The sequence below is a fragment of the Diuraphis noxia genome, unplaced genomic scaffold (assembly GCF_037042655.1).
Source record: "Diuraphis noxia isolate RWA-SAM2 unplaced genomic scaffold, SU_Dnox_SAM2 contig0001, whole genome shotgun sequence".
In the NCBI taxonomy this organism is placed as follows: Eukaryota; Metazoa; Arthropoda; class Insecta; order Hemiptera; family Aphididae; genus Diuraphis; species Diuraphis noxia.
Window position 1 is genome coordinate 36,480,910 of NW_028301711.1, and position 14,061 is coordinate 36,494,970.

The 14,061-nt window shown below is 26.7% G+C and overlaps 1 protein-coding gene and 1 pseudogene across 2 annotated transcripts in view; both read right to left on the reverse strand.

Annotated features, from left to right (window-relative positions):
* The window catches only part of LOC107169822 (two pore potassium channel protein sup-9-like), an 86,386-nt gene extending 77,857 nt beyond the window's left edge, over positions 1 to 8,529 (reverse strand). Inside the window, exons 1-5 of one of the 2 annotated variants that reach the window (XM_089216224.1) lie at positions 8,366 to 8,529; positions 6,927 to 7,155; positions 4,961 to 5,113; positions 3,557 to 3,712; positions 2,492 to 2,633 (exon numbers count right to left, since the gene is read on the reverse strand). In XM_089216224.1, coding sequence (XP_089072350.1) covers positions 2,492 to 2,633; positions 3,557 to 3,712; positions 4,961 to 5,087 — 425 coding nt within the window. In that variant the 5' untranslated portion in view covers positions 5,088 to 5,113; positions 6,927 to 7,155; positions 8,366 to 8,529. Of the gene's footprint in view, positions 1 to 2,491; positions 2,634 to 3,556; positions 3,713 to 4,960; positions 5,114 to 6,926; positions 7,156 to 7,232; positions 7,422 to 8,365 lie in introns of those variants that run through there. The other variant, XM_089216226.1, reaches the window with a different exon arrangement.
* Positions 8,530 to 10,041: 1,512 nt separating this feature from the next.
* On the reverse strand, positions 10,042 to 10,541 carry LOC149060637 (uncharacterized; annotated as a pseudogene).
* Between the last annotated feature and the right edge of the window lie 3,520 nt (positions 10,542 to 14,061).

Consider the following 14,061-nt stretch of genomic DNA (forward strand, 5'->3'; position numbering starts at 1 on the left):
AAATGGTTAAATACTGAATACAACATTACAACTATGCTATTTTACAATACCAATGTGATATTATAAATCATGGTAAATTGCACATAATAGAAACCAAAATTATTTAAGTGATATGCAATATTTAAAAGAATTGATTTATTGAATAATTGTAATATAATATTTATCATGTACAGTACAATAATATGCTATACCTATTAAATATTGTTAACGATCTAATTCGTGACCTAAAATCCCTATTTTTAACCCAATATATAAATATATTTACTATTTACAGGTTTTAAAACTATATGCATTTAATATATGTTAAAATTGAGTTGTAAAATTAAAAAGTCGTAAAACATATGTTTTTCTTTTCAGTTTAAAAATCTAGTAGAATATTTTACTCACAAAAAACATTATTAGAAACTAATTTGTCAAAATTCAAAATAAAATACTTACATAAAAATTAAATTTTTTAAATTACACATTTATATTATATACCTATACATATTTAAAATATTATATAGATATCAGTACATTAACAAAACTATCAACCATTCAAAATAATAAATATTTTTTGTTTATCGTGAAACAGGAGATCACAAATGCACATAAAAACTATAGATAACTATTAGATTTAGATTTAATAAGTACCATTAATATTCATTTAAAAATAATAATTTATCTACATTTGGTCTATTAGTATATCTAAATCAACTAAGTTCTAAATCATAAATTTCAACGGTAGAAATCTTGGCGTCCGTCAACTAAAACGTAACTATTTTCAACGATATTTTGAACTGTCGTCACAATTATATATTTTAAAGGAAGTTTAAATTGTTATACATTTAAAATTTAGTATTAAAAAAATCGATTTATGTTTTCCGTTTTCCAAAACAAGATCCTTTTGTATAAGCACATCCATAAGATAAAAAATTTCAAAAATCATTTTTAGTGAGAAATTATTATAGTATGGAACGAAGGTAGGTCCTACTGTCAAAACTACAAGTCACTTTTTAATTTAGACTGTAGGTACGTAGATTCAAGTAAGTTCCAAAGATTTATAATTTCAATATAGTTTTTAATTTTTCTATTACTTATCGGTAAGTTGAATTAATATGTTTGCCAAAAACACTACATTATAACTACTTCAAATACTAAAAAAAAGGGAGAAAACATAAAATTGTATGCAAAACAAGTTTTCAACAAAATCTATTTTGTTTTATTAGTACTAATTAAAAAATATAGTTGCGAACTTGTGCAGGATATTCTTAATATAATTTACTAGATTTGATGTAATTAATTTTCAAAATATTATTTTCTTTTTTTATGGTAAACCATACTTGAAAATTTTTACTTTTTAAAATTAATGCATGATATAAATTTTGGTTTTTAGTAACGTACCAATTACATTTGAAAATGTTATACAAGATTCATCATAAGTTTCTTTTAATTAAAACAAATTCAGTGTAAATTTGAATAAATATTTAATTCAGATTTAAATTTTAATAATATCGGATATTTTAAAATTATATAATGTCTTATCCTCTAACAGTTTTTGTTATTTTGTTTTTAACTAAAAAAATATGAACTGTAGTACGTAATATTCCGATATTGCCTACTTAAATTAAAATTGTTAATACCTACACATTAAAATTATGTGGTTATAATCTAAAACGTTATATTTTCATACTTAGTTTATTTTTCAAGAATGCTACTTTAGTCATTTATGTTTCATTTGAGTAATGTGTAATAAAAAATAAATCGGACATAGGTGCAATCTAATTTAAGAAGATATTTTGAGGAATTTCATACAACTTTTTGTGCTAAAATTTGATATTGCCAACCAATAGCATATTTTGACGTGAACAATAAAATTCGTAGCAAACACGATTTATTTCAGCGAAATTTTTTCCTAAACCTGATAAAACGAAATTTCAAAAATAATAACATAAAATAAATATTTTAAATTTTAAGAATAATATATACAATTTCAAAGTACTTCATCTGCAATACATTTAAATGTAAACAATTAATTATTTGTTACTCTGATATTAGCGAACCTTTTTTGGCACAATTTTAAGCGATATTAAAATCACAATAGTTGATAACGTCATATCATATATCACAATATCACCATTTCTTTAGTATGAAAAGATGCATAACTCGGTTTAGATGAAAAAAAATGTAAATAGGAAATAGCACGTTTTGGATTGTAACCAAATAACTAACGATTTTTTTTACGAAATTGAACTCCATATATTATATTAAAGTAAAACACACTAATTCATTAATATGACACAGTAACGTATGATTATTACATTATACCAACTACCTACCTATCTAGTATCATTAGAACATGGATGTAATTTATCAGTTTAGTTTAGGTCCATTACTGATATATTTTATTTTAGAATATTCAACTCTTTACTCGTTTTCCATCAAAATTTTACTTCTAATATAACATTATTGAAACTTAAAAAAATGGGAAATTCTTAAAATGATTTATCACCTCCTAATAACTACGGACGCAAATTTATTTAAACGTTCACCAATACTCTGGAACATAATAAGTCCTAATGGTATGCCCACCATAGCGTATGCCATACAAAATGCTTTGCCACCAATTGTTACTGGTGTTGAGTGACCATAACCTGTGAACAAATAGAATACTTTTAGAAATCATATTATATTATACAATAGATTGTGTTATTATGTAACTCTATAATTTTTTATCAAAATGTTCATTTTGTTAATATTATTTTAATTATTATTATTCATTATTAAATATTACAGTAGTAATGTTATTTTTAGAAATTGTAATTTGTATAAGTGATGAAACGAGTTAGTGAATACTCCCTTCTTCTAGTGAATGAGCAAACTTTACGTTTTTATTATTTTAAGAATTGGGAAACAAAAGAATAAAATTAGGAGTCTATATGATTGTCATTAAAAAAAACTTCAAATAATAGTTTTGCTCGAACTGTAAATACGAGTATTTGATAATAATTTGAATTACCGATAGTAATATTATTATATCAATGGTGAAACACACACAGCTGAACGGTTTGGATGACATAGACAAGATAAAGTTGTGTGTAATACCTAACAAATTATATTTTATCTTTGATTTTATATTGATACCTATATACTTAAATTAATTATGTTTATTTTTTTCTATCAAACTATTCACTATTTTATCGTATATTTTACCATAGAATAGTATTTATAAAAATAAAATTTATGTTTGACAATAAATTCAAGTTATATGCTTTAATGAGATTAATTATTACCAGCTTAAATACAATTAATACGCTAATACTAAATAATATATAAAATATACATTAAGCTCAACATAAGCAAAAAAATATACAACATAAAAATATTTCCGTTTTCATAATTATATTAATATATAGAAATATAAATCGTGGACATTTCTCAGTAAAACTCTATTTGAATGTAACAAAAAAAAAACATGCTGTTGCTTATAAATCCAAGCTTTGCTATTGAATTAGAACTTCCGTTATAAGAAAACACTATTATCTGTTTTTACAATTTTTAACGTAAAACCGTATACCTATCATTGCCAAAACGACTGTGGAGAAATAAAATGCGCCTGCAAATTTCCACTGTGGTCCAGCTTTATGAGGTTTGTTCTCGATGATGGCAACCTCCATCATCCTGTAATCATCTTCGCTTATGCTGTATTTTCTCACCAAAGCTGCTTTTAGTTCTACAATCATCGTTAAATATATATATATATATAGGTAGGTATGTATAACCATGTTAATCATAACTATCAACCAACCGACAACTAATAATATATTATAAAATGTTATGTTACCATCATAATAATTACTCAAATTAATTAGTAATATACCTATAACCTATTTCATCTATTATATTTATTGATGATTGAGTTTTAAATTTTTAATTAATCTATGTTAAATTGTTATTACAATTCAAAAAAAAAAAAAAATACAATAATTTAAAGGGTAATGACATAACTATTTTAATTTTTAGTCCTCAAGAATTTATAAAAATAAGTAACAGAACTACGTATCTATTAGAATTTTAATAATAAATAAAACTATTTTAAAAACAAAATGGATTGAATCTATAATAATTACTAATCATTTTAAAATATTATATTCGAATTATGATTAAGATCATTGAATATACGAACTACATACCTGCAGTCTATATTTATTTTTATAGAAACGAATACCTACCTAGTAAACTTAAACCTGTTTTGGAAAACTTAAATGGTTCTTTTATTTTAACAAGTTCAAAATTGAACTACAGTTATAACCACAACAAAAGATGTACCTAATTAGGTATTACATTTTAGTAAAAAAATAATAAATTTATCTAAATATCAACTAGATTCATTTTCCTACCAGAAAAGATATTAATATTAAATATCCCAGCATTTTTACTGCATTAAAATATGATAATAGATAAAAAAAAAACACATAATTGTGAAAGCAAAACATTCATTGCTCCATTCAGTCTATTAAAAACTTTGAAAATTGTATCACTACATAATATCATTGATATGCAAAATTATTATATTCTTATGATATAATAAATAATAATTATTATAATTATACCTATATTTTGCAAAATTTAGATCACCATAATGTACAAAAATATATTACTAAATGATTAACTTAAATTATTAATAAAATATTGTTAGTATAATCGAGACTGTCATAGTGTCTTAGCTTATAATAGATATGTGTATGCAATTATCTGCTAGTATATTTGAATTTAAATTTTAAAAATTTCAATTCTGTAAATGATTATACATCTATTCAAAGACGAACATACCTACTAGAAATCGTTTCTAAACCGACAGTAGTGCGACTTTTCCAACTTAAACGAATTTTTTTTGTGTTCAACTTTTTATTTTAACTTTACATCATGTAAAGCCTTCAATCAACTAGTAAATTTAAACTAATAAACAACTGATTTATACCTAAAAGGTGATTCCATCTTTTTCTCTCGGTTTCCGATTCTAATGCATCGAATACTGCTGCGCCTACTAGTAAGTACGTGAATGTGCAAACTACCAGGGACAGCGTGCGCACGTTTTGCCGTTTCATGTTTCTTGTTTATTCGATTCGTGTCACTGAAATAAACACAATCTAATTAAACTCATATATACGTATAGTGTATTAATGTATTATTGTGTGTTTATATGACCGTACACAATAATATTTCAGCTTGATAAATTATATTGTGGTCGAAATGAATATGTTAATATTTGTTTGTAGAGTTGTACGTTTTTCTTTCAATTAAACATTTCATTTAAAAAACAAAAATTATAATAATTATAATAATTACGCATGCGTGAACTGACTAAAATACCTAACAATGTAGTACTTACCTACTATGAGTGTAAGAAATTATTCACGACACGATATATTTATCAAGCTATTTGCAGAGTGCTAATTTTTTTAAATTTCCTTACATTCGTCGCCTACTATAATTTCGTAATGTGCCTACCTACATATTATAATTTATAATATTATGACACATGATTATTAAATTAAACTGGCGTCAGTCTATGGTGAATTCTTCACAAATGATATATGAATATAAATGATATAATAATAATACGGTGTCGTGATTATCCTTTTTTATGAAAATAATTTAACGTGTTATATGTACAATAATAGTACAATATGAAAGATAACGTTTGTCTGAAGAACAGACATATGGTTTTATAATGCATTATATTGTTTTTAATTGTTAAATCTTAAATGTAATAACAAATTCTTTAGATAAATATACACGTTGCCACATATAATACTCTAATGGAATATGTAATCTGAAGTGAGTTAAAATACGATTACGATATGATAAAAATGATAATTTTACGATTAGGCGTGCATTCATGTGGCTATTACATGTTATTATAATAATATAATCCGATATCGCAACTATTGTATCAATAATCGTATGAATAAAGGGAAAAAATATTATGGTAAATTCGGCCGTAACTCTGTGTTAAATATCATGACATCGTTGTATTCCAAATATTCCAAATTATAGAAAACCAATAGATTTCACAACCCATAATATTACATTTACTTATTCTAAAATAGTTTGTACTATATAGTGGTAGAATGAATATATATAAATAAACTGATAATTATTATAATTCGGACCGTTCGTACCGTGCCATCATGCATATTATGCTACGTATTCGTTTAACCATCCATTTTAAATAATTTTAATATTGCACTACCTACAAGAAGTCTGACGAACTAACGAATTTTTTTCCGGACGGCGCTGCATGAAATTAGTTATGCACATTATCGATATACGAATACGACGGCCCTAATAATTATCTACAAATTTAAGTAAAGTAGTAGAAGAACAAGTAAATGACAAGTAGTCTTGTACATTGCATGTAATAACACATAGTAATATTTTTAGATATACTAATATTGAATTCAAGAATTTGGTGTGAGTATGATATATTATATTTTGTCATTATTAAAAAATCTACACGATAGAATATATTTTTAAAAAATGAATATCAAAATCGTAAAAAACATACAGTAGATTATTGTCAAATAAACATAGATGTGTGTAATTTGAAAATTAAAAAATTAAAAAAAATTATAACCCCCTCCCCCATAAAAATACAAAGAACAGTTTTTATATAGATGTATAGACAAATAATGCTTGGGGTTAAAATAAAATACACTCGTTCTAATCGTGATTCTTGCCTCCAGGCGTACGTTGTAGATGGAATTCAGTTAGATCTTAGATCAGTACAGATGTATCCCAATGCAGCAAATAGAAAGATAATACGATAAAGAGGGCGTAAAAGGTTATTCCGAGGGATAATACGTGTATATCATTTTACTGAGTCAGTTGTCATCTGAAATGTAAAACGGAAATGAAAACGGTATACCAATATCATGAGTTACCTATAACAATGACGAATGGATAGTGCCAACTCTTAAATAGTGCTGTTTTCGTTGATTGAGATTATTGTTCACGACTTTGATAGAAGAACGTGATTGTGCTGCAAAATTTATTTAGTGGAGGAGGTGCTGAGTACTCATACAAAGAATGTGTCAGACACCCACTATATAATTTGAATTCAGTACTGCGTCGTTTTGACTCGTAGCTCTCTGCTCTGATGACCAATTTATACTGAAAAGTAATTTATTTCGTTATAAAAACTTTAAATAAATACTGAACTAGGCTGTCAAAAATGACAATTTTAGTACCTAATTAATTTTTTGAAATAAAATAATATAACTCTATAGACTAAGTAATGTAACAAATATCGTTGAAATGCTAGAAAATATCCTACGACCATAAAAAACACTAGTTTAAAGAAATTAATTTAAAAATAATATTACGTTCGATTTATTAATTAAAATATGTATTTGCATTTCAACCGCAACAAAAACTATACGCACCGTTCACCACAGATTAGAGGTGCCTCTTAATAAGTTCTGCCCATCCCTTCCACACCCCCCCCCCCCCCCCACACACACACACACACAAAAACGTGTATTTTAGCAATGCGATGATCAATCGATGTCGAATGTAAGATATTTTACCTATAAATTATAAATACATCATACAGTTTTTCTAATGGTATGAACTAATTAATAGTTTAATACAACTATTTGAAAATCATTAATTAATAGAAAATATTATATAAATAGGCCAAATTCAGATTCTTAACTCTCCGAGTGATGTATGTGCCAGTAAAACAACAGTGAAAAAATCTTAGTTGAGCGCATAGGGTATGAAAATGGTAACCGATGCTTTACTCGTATTATACATATGATGAAAAATTGAAAACATTCTCGACCGCTGGTTATTGAATCGAACACGAAAAACAAAAAGATATTATTCCATATTGTATTAGATGAAATCCGATGACTGAAAAACTAAACATTTCGATATTCCCGCTATAATAATACGATACGACATTGCATTCAACAATTATTTCCCACGAAACGACGATTGAACACAATTTATTATTTGATTGAGCGTGTTGTACATGATATTATTAATTTTGTACATTCGCTCGCCGTCAAATCGCAGGTGTCGATACCGTTCACGGAGCATCATCAGTAACATTTGTGGGCCTAGCACGATTCGTCGGTCGTTTACGTATTATAGCAGATACCTACGCCATGACTCACGGTACAATATATTATTTATTATTAATAATATTATAATGCACGCGCGTTTCGGAAACTTTTTCCGCGGAGAACAAACTCACGATCGATTGCCGTCTCATCCTGCTATTATAACAGCTGAACGCGTCATTTTAAAATACCGTCATATGATTAAGCCAGCTCTACATTTTATATTAGAAAATAATATAAATAGGTTTACTTACATCCGATGCGGTCTCGTCCGTATTGTTTTCCTCGTTTTTGTCGTCGCCGAAAAGCGTTTCCACATAATATTATTACGGCGATATCATATTCGCTGTGTGTCCGTCGGCCGAAGTGTGCCGGTCGACGCCACCATCGCCGTACGAGAGCGCCGCCGCCGGACCGTTTATCGCACCCACCCTGGGTAGGACGGAGAAAATAATCGATTTTCCCGCGCGAAGCTGCGGCGTGCAGTGTCGCCGGCCATGCGACGCGACATATATACCACGAATGTCCCGCCATTCGACTGTAATGATAATAATAATAAGTTATTATCGTGTCGCTCTCACAATATATATGCGACGTCATGTTAAAAACATCGTTACATAATATTAATAAATTATCTGTAGGATTCCACGTGCGTTTCGTTCAAAATTCAAATTGTCGATCCCTGCTTTAACAGTGTGATGTTGTTTAAACTTGTGGATCCCAAATGGCAAAAACAACCAATCGATATGGCATTATACTACTATGGACTTATGGTGTTTACACTAATCACACCTACCTAACTTTCCTACTTGTCGATTGACACTAGAAGTCAAGTGTCCACAAACGCATATTATAATAGCATTAATAAAATAATAACATACTAACGCCACCAATTCGCAAACGACCTTGCCACAGAGACAATGAACACTAACTTAAACCAAACTCAACAGATAATTATTAACAATTTGTTTATAAAAATACACATTTTTGGCTAAATTTTTTACGCATAGGTATATTTTAATTTTCACGTATTTTTTAGTGTTTAAATGTTATGCATATCTAAGACATTTTTTTAGCAAATATTTGGTTGGTTTTTTAATGCATATAAATCCGTGCTATAGCTATAATTTGTACATTATACATTGTAATAATATACGTTGTAAATGTATAATTAATAAACTCTCTTAAAAGTACATTCAAATGCCTTATTATCGTGTTTAACGTATAATATAAGTACCTACATTGTATACCTACCTAAACTTATATTATAAAATAGACTTAAACGTTTTCACACACACACACACACAAAGTATGAATTAGCACGCCATGGAACTTTCTTTAATTCCAACCTGTAGAGTATAAGTATAGCAGGTGTTTAATGTGCATAATATAGTATATGTATATACAGTGACAGCGCTACATATTATGAGGCCCGGGGAAATTTTTATTTGGGGGGGGGGGCTAATTCAGTATTCAGTATTTATACTAATTTTTTTTTTTAATCACTCACAACGTGAAAACCAATATAAATTACTTTTGATTGGTTAGGAAAAAATTTATAATAAAGCATAATTCAAAAGATCAAAATTAAAATAATTAAAATAAATATAAAAAATATAGTTATACAACTGAGTAGTAGGTACTAGTATTAATATATTATTCTAGTAAAAATTAGATAGATCATAAGCAGGCACAACAGATATAATTAAAAATATAATACATATATAATAAACATACTATAATATACAATATATAATATGTATTAAGTATTTAATATACAATATAAAATATAAAATATAATAAAATGTATAAACAAAAATTGACATATAATTTTCAAATTAAAATAATTTTTTTCTTGACTTTTTGGCCGCAAATTCATTTATAATATCGTCATAATCTATTGTATCTGATATTGACCTTTCAATAGATATCATAGACAACCCGGAAAGCTTTTCTTGACTGATCCCATTGCGAAGATAATTTTTTATTTCGAAAAACTTCTTTCTGCACAGGCCGAAGTGACAGGAATGGTTAAAAGTATTCGAAGAGCAACACTAATATTAGGAAATGAACCATTGGAATTTTTAATAATTGAAAGTACTTCGAGAGGAGTTTGATTTTTATTAACAAGAGATCTGAATATTATATTGATAATGCATGTAAATCTATAGCTTCAATATCTTTGGAGTCTCATCCATTTGTCAAACGGTTTTGAAGGTCCATACAATGTTTTAAAATATCTGTATCTGCCATTTCTTTTAACTTCCCTATTCGAAATAAAAATCCAAAGTAATCATTGTAAGATTCTAGTTGTTTAAAGCGGGTTTCCATTGAGCTTATAGCTTGATCAACAATATAAACAAAATATTCTTGTCGAAAAATTGTTTCAGCATCACTACTTCTTTCATCATCCACTTCATAATTGAACATTCTCTTTTTTTTTCTTAAACGAAGAGTTTAAAAAATGGCAAATTACAACAATTTAGTATAGTATTTACAGTATAACAAATAAACAAACATACTAACCTCAACTTCATTTATATCAACTACAGGAGTACTCGAGGAGTCAAGATATTTATTTAATGATCCACGTTGTGTGTTCAAAAATCATATTTTTTTTGTTTTATTGCTCGTTTGAGGTTACCAGACATATATTTTCTCTACTTATTTCTACTGGTCATTGAGTATAGGTTCTTAAAACTCTAATAGGTATATGGTTATTTAATAAGTTATAATCACTAGAAGACTTATTGTGATTAATTTAAATTTCTAAAACATAATATGCAATTTAAAATTATTAATTAATATTGTTCTATATTAATTATTTAGGTAACCAGGTAGGTAATTTTATAATTATTCATAAGTTTTTAACATAATTACAAACAATTATATTTATTTCATATATGAAAATAATTAATATTCACCAATAATTTTAAATATGGATTATGGGTATTAATAAAATAAAATAAGAGAAAAATTACCCTTTGAGTATGCGTGAAGAACTTCTCGGCTTATAATCAAATGTTATTAATTTAACATTTATAAATTATTATGTTAATATAATAATTAATAATATATTATTTCATATTTGATAGATTGTTAAATTAAAAATTATTAATTAATTAAATTATATTAAATTTTAATACATACACTGATACACACTACAGAGTATAAACACGAGGCACGACGGCACAAAGCATAGTACTAGTACAGTACATTAAAATCGCTCAAAACATGTGGCAATATTAGCAATATTGCAATAACATAATATTTTGACGTCCCGACATTTAAGGTTTTTTTTCTATTTTTAGACACGAATGTGTATAATATAACAGACTATAATGTCCTAATATGTGATATTGGTTGTTATCGTTCTGAATGCGACTGCGGTTAATACTTAATAGGTACTTTTATTTCTACACCATCATAATATTTCCAATAATGAATGTTGTATACAACTTATATACTTGAATATACCAACATAAATAAACTTAAACAATAACTAAATTACTTATACCTATAAGAAAAATGTTCTAGCCCTTAATTACGGTATTTTCAAATGTAATAAAATTTAATTACCTATAATTATTACATTTTAATATTGATAGTTAAGGAAATTTTTTTTTTAATTGTGGAGGTGTTTCTCTTAAAACAGTGAAGATATGGGGCCCCACCGAGTATGGGGCACCGGGCAATTGCCCGGAATGCCCCCCTAGCACCGTCACTATGTACAAATAAGTAACTAAATAATGTTGTTACCAGAAATTAAAACAATATGCGTTTATTTTTAATAACTCCAACATATGTTTATGTTACATGCGCTTGATGAAATTATCCATTTCATGAACTGGATAACTTTTCACGAAATGGATACTAAAATTTCATTTGTAATTTTTTCAATAAATGGTCATCCACTTGGTGAAACAAAATATAGTGTAATATTTCACGTAATTTGTAAAACGACAATCCGGAGACAATTATATTATTTTTTATCATATTTAATCTGATATGTTGATATGTATAATCTGCTTTACGACCAGACTTTTATAATTGTATTGATGTAGACACCCGTATTATTCTAGTGTACACGGTTTTTGTTTCAGTACATTATACTTACAATTATGTGGTTATAACATAATAGTATATTATTATAATACATAGCATATAATATATTAATATTATTAAAATAATATCATGTGTGTTTTTTAAAACAGATTTTGACGAAAAACTACATTTTACAAAAAACTGGTTTAAAAAACAGATTTTTATTTTGTAGTGTCAAAAAAATAATATTATATTAGGTTAGGTAATTTAGTAACCTAGGGGGATAATTGCAGTACAAATTCGAGAGAAATATTATTTTTTAAATACTTATTATAATATATACTCGTTAGTCGTTCGCAATGTTCACAGTATGAAAAATCATCTAGTGGCTATCATCTAGAATCGAGTTAAACTTAACATATATTTTTATTTAATTTGTTTTCCAACATAATATTTTAACCTTTATGATAATTAAAACAAGAAAGCGTTAAAAAAAAAATAATTCGATCACCTATATAGGCTATCAGTATATAGTATACCTATAATATGTATCAAGATTGGCACGTCATTAAAATATAAAAATGTAAAGAGGTGCAAAAAGATTATTCATACCTATAAATCTTATTTATTATTACAAGTGCACAGTAAATATCATAATTGTGAAACAAGAATAAGTCGTTAATATTTACTTTATTTTTTAATTAATATTATTTCTTTTTTTTAATTACCTAACTGAAATGATTTCAAATAAAAAAATAAATTTAGCTAGTCATATCGATTATTAACAAAAAGTACAAATAATTACTTCGATATATTATATTTCATTAATTATGTATAAGATAATATTTCGTTAGAGATCAATGGCAAAGTTTCTGATGAAATAAATATGATTTTCTATTAATATGCTAATAATAGGTATACAGAATGTAACAGAAAGATATAACAGATTTACATGTAAATCTTACACAAATCTGCCATATCTTTCTGTTACACTCTGTATATTTTTTTAAATGTTGGAGGAATAGTAATAATAAATCTGAAATCATGGTCTAGTTGGTTTAAATCATTAGGTATTTATAAGGTTATGCATGATATTATTGAAAAACTTTCTCAGCAACCTATATAATAATATTTTAAAAGACTTGTTAAAAAATTTAAAAAATAGATATATGATTATTATTATTTAGTACCTAATACAAAAACTAGGGAACTCACTTAAACTGTATAATAAGCTTCGAGATAGTTTATATTATACTATATTATTTTATACTATTATTAGTACCAATAAATCCTTAATTCTGAAGGTTGAACTAATTATCACGGAAACTAATGAATCAATGATATCATAACCTATACGTAGATTGGAGTTATAGATAGAACATTAAATATAACTGTATAAGGAATACGCCCTGTACAAATATAGTGAATTACAGTACGTATATTATGTACTTACCTATAATTAAATGTATGGCAAGCATTATATTATACCAAACTTAATACATGTTATTACTTTTAACAGCACACAGACGTTTTCAATTTTAAGCTTCCTAACCTTTGCGATAAATACCCGATGGAATAAAAGAACAGTCCCTCGTTCAGGTGGTTCTTCACTATCACTGCGTAGTAGTATCCACATACTCGATGTGCGATATTTGTGTGCACTTGTACGCATTACGTTAGTGTCGTTTTTGCAATACAAAATTAATAGATTATAATATTTAGGTTGTAAGTATTATATTATTAGTATACTAGAATCCAGAATTCGATGCATCAAACAACCACTGTCTGAAAAGAAAAGAATTATGATAGATTTTTATAAATCGATAATCAATGTCCGTAAAGTTACCTCTCAATCATTGTCCCCCCAAATTCATATTTAGTCATTCTTCAGTAAGTCATTAGTAAG